Source organism: Alosa alosa, chromosome 1 (genome assembly GCF_017589495.1).
Source record: "Alosa alosa isolate M-15738 ecotype Scorff River chromosome 1, AALO_Geno_1.1, whole genome shotgun sequence".
In the NCBI taxonomy this organism is placed as follows: domain Eukaryota; kingdom Metazoa; phylum Chordata; class Actinopteri; order Clupeiformes; family Clupeidae; genus Alosa; species Alosa alosa.
In genome coordinates, this window is record NC_063189.1 from 45496793 (window position 1) to 45500405 (window position 3613).

The 3613-nt window shown below is 40.8% G+C and overlaps 1 protein-coding gene across 1 annotated transcript in view; it reads left to right on the forward strand.

Annotated features, from left to right (window-relative positions):
* Positions 1 to 1045: 1045 nt before the first annotated feature.
* The window catches only part of LOC125296248 (NAD-dependent protein deacylase sirtuin-5, mitochondrial-like), a gene marked incomplete in the record, with an annotated part of 8292 nt that continues 5724 nt past the window's right edge, over positions 1046 to 3613 (forward strand). Inside the window, 3 exon segments of the mRNA XM_048246049.1 lie at positions 1046 to 1167; positions 2110 to 2237; positions 2962 to 3095. Coding sequence (XP_048102006.1) covers positions 2126 to 2237; positions 2962 to 3095 — 246 coding nt within the window.

The following is a 3613-nucleotide window of genomic DNA, read 5'->3' on the forward strand; positions in this document are numbered from 1 at the left end:
TAAGTCAAAATATCGCCACCTCGTGGATAAATGTTGCAAGATTTTGTAGGCTTGCACCTTCTCTGTCAGACAGAGGACAGGTAGCCTACCTAACGCAAACCACGGTTGTAAGCTACATGTATGCTATGATAAAGGAGGTTAATGAGGCTATTACTCACGCATGTTAAAAGTTAGAGAGTAACCCATAACTTAACATTTGTCCTGTTAACAAGTATTTACATCACCAACCTTGTACAGCCCTACTCAGTTGAAAGGTCCCTGAGATCCTCAAATAAAGAGCTTCTGCATGTGCCGCACTCACAGCTCAAACAAAGGGGTGATAGAGCTTTTGCAGTTGCTGCACATTTGTGGAACCAGCTCCCCTTGGATATTAGATCCGCCTCCTTCATTTCTGCCTTTAAATCCAGGCGAAAACCCCACCTTTACTCCCTGGCCTTCTATGTTCCTTAACCCTGTACTCCTGCTCATCCTATGTATTTCTGTGTTGTGTGCCCTGATATTGAAGGTTTCTTTTTATTTATGTTTTTATGACTATTGGTCCAGTGTGTTTTTCTGTATTATTTGTCTTAGTCTTTATCTTTAGTTATCCACTGTACAGCACTTTGGTCAGTTTAAATGTGCTTTATAAATAAAATGTACTTACTTAGGCCTACTTACTATTGATTGTATCAGTGACGACCATGAACACGCACAGAACAATAATTCACTGCATGGTTTCCTTTGCGATACTCACTACTGACCAGCAGGTGGCCCACTCAGCATTTGCTATTTCATTCTAAACTTCGATTCACGACATGATTACCATGTTTACGGCATTCCAAGATAAAATACAGTAAACACACATTTACTGACTGGCTCATAAAGTTTTCAAACTGAGGCTCTGTAGATCTAATTAAGGAACATCTAATAGGGAAGGTAAGTGTACCTAAGTGGGAAATGTTTGCCGTTGATAACAGCTAAAAAAATGACATAGCATGTGTTAGTGCAGTTTATAGTGTAGTAGGCGGCTACTACCAGGTTTAGTTCATCTTGGAGGATTATTTTCTTCCGTGGTGGTGGTGGTAGCCTAGTTCACCGTCAGTTTTGACGTTACAGCTAACGATAGCTAGCTAAAGTGTTAACCTCGAACTGTGAGACGGAACAACTACAGCGTGCTGCTTGCATTGCGTAATTTGCATTTTTTCTTCCCAATGTAATTGTTTTGACAAGTTACCTAATCTTGCACGCATTGTCAATGGGCATATGGCTAACCTGTTGAGACATCCCCATGACGAGTTTACGGCCGACTGTGTTACTTTAGAGAATCATGCTAAAATGATGTAAGGCACCAACCAAAAGGCGTTTTATAATCGCCCTGCCATACCACAATCACGAAATAAGAGCCGGCCTTATAACATTTTAGTTTACTCTGTAAATGAAACGGGAAATGCTGGCGCCAGTAACTTATCTTTAGCAAACAGCTCATGTAGTTCCAGTGGAAGTGAATGTCAAAATAATCATGACAAAGAATAGCATTGCGCTGTAGGCCTACACTGTAACCTCCGATACAAAATACCGATTTATTGAATTTAGCTGATATGTACCAGTGTCTAGTGCAGGGGAAGGCAGCTGCGGCCCAAGGGCCACATGCAGCCCTTTAGCTCCTCTCTAGTGGCTCCCTGGCGTTCTCTAAAAATGGAAGTGATAAAATATTTCTAACAATTTCATATAGTCGTTAAGTTTCAAGCTGTCCTAACACATTAACAGTTTGTGAAAATATTATACTGTACAGCATATGTAGAGTATGATGAGTAATGCCATATGCCTAAGGCTAATTAAGATAGATGTTTAAACTGATTTCTTTAAAATGCCTCCGATATATTGGCGGGCCCAAACAGATTTATGTTTTATTTCTGGTCTAGTGGCCCTTTTAAGAGAAAAGGTTGCCGACCCCTGGTCTAGTGCTTTTGACGTGTATTATCTGCCGCACTGTTGGAGTAAAAATGATGTGAAATTGAATGAATGGATATTGAGGTGCTAATAAACAGGTTTAATAAGAAATCTGTTTAAACACAGTGGATCTGTTTGAAAAATAAACTGAATGCTTCATTATTTGTTTGATTTCAGCAGCTTGGAATCATCTCAAATGCTCCTTTGCCACCTTGCCTCCAGGTCCCTAGCTCCTCGGTTGAGTGATGCAGTCAGGGCCCGTCCACCTTCCTCAAGGCCTTTGGTTGAGATGGTGCGGTACAATTCAGGTGTCCATCTATTTCCTACAGTACTAGAGGTTATCTTGTCACTTAAGTAGAAATTCTTTGGCAATACAAAGTGTATTTTTGTCATGACATGAAAGCTCTATGGAATGGAATTGAATGGATGAGGTGCATAGCCCTTTTCTCACATGTGATGGAACATGCAGGGTTTAGCTGTCAATGGGATGATTTCCATGTTGGCTATTGTTGGCCTGTACAGTAACCATACTTTGGGCTGGGATTAGATAGAGACTTTGGTTTCATCATTACCCTAATTGATGTCAAAATCACTATCAGGCTATCACTATGTTCTTTATCTTTGGTAGTATTAGGTAGATGTCACAACATTTTGTGATTGCTGGTGGCATTTGGAATGTCTGTTTCAAAAATCCAAAGATTACCGAATACTTTGGAAGCTGTTGTGCAAGTGGCTGCACTGTCCATACCACATTCGGGTCCAAATGCCCTAGGGGACTCTGGTTTGACCCATGGTCATTTCCTGATACCACCCCATCTCTCTCTCTCTCCCACTTGCTTACTGTCACTTTTCACTGTCCTATCTGAATAAAAAAATCTGAACAAAAAGCCTTAATATAATTATACTATATTAATTATTATATCAATTATAATATAATTGAATACACAAGATTGCTTAGCCAAAATCCAGACTACCACAACAACAACAACAACAACAAGAGGCCATTCTAAACCTCTCATTTTGGTCTTGCAGACATGGCCAAGTTCCGGGAGGTGTTCTCTAAGGCCAAGCACATCGCCATCATCACAGGGGCAGGTGTCAGTGCCGAAAGTGGTATTCCCACCTTCAGGGGTGCTGGGGGCCTTTGGCGGAAATGGAAAGCACAGGTGAGAAGATGGACATGCCCGAACTATCAGACAGTTGTTCCTACACACCACCCCCCCTGTCTGACACGTTTGATTTATTTTTTCTTTGTCTTTGGCGGGGGTGTAGTTATGAAAAAGGCCCAATGACCATTAGTTATGTTGCTGGTATCAGGTGGTGCATTGGTGAAGGAATAATTGCAGTTTGTAAAGGATGCAATAACGCTGGCCTTTCCTTTCGTTTTTCGAAATGTAAACTAAATGTAAGGATTTATTGTAAATCAAATTGAATTACTTTCTATGTATGCAGACATGTCTTCACACAGATCAATTTAATACATTGCAAAGATGCTGTGTCAATCAATTAGTAGCCTGTCATTTCTGTCTATTTATCTCTGTCCTTTGGGGTTCTCATGTAGCACGTGTCTAATCACCAGGCTACAGGCTGTCACTCATCAGCCAATCACAGTGGTCACTGCAAGCAAGCTCGTGCATGATAATCTAAGGAGATGACATTTTCCATACTAAAAGTTGGTCTCAAA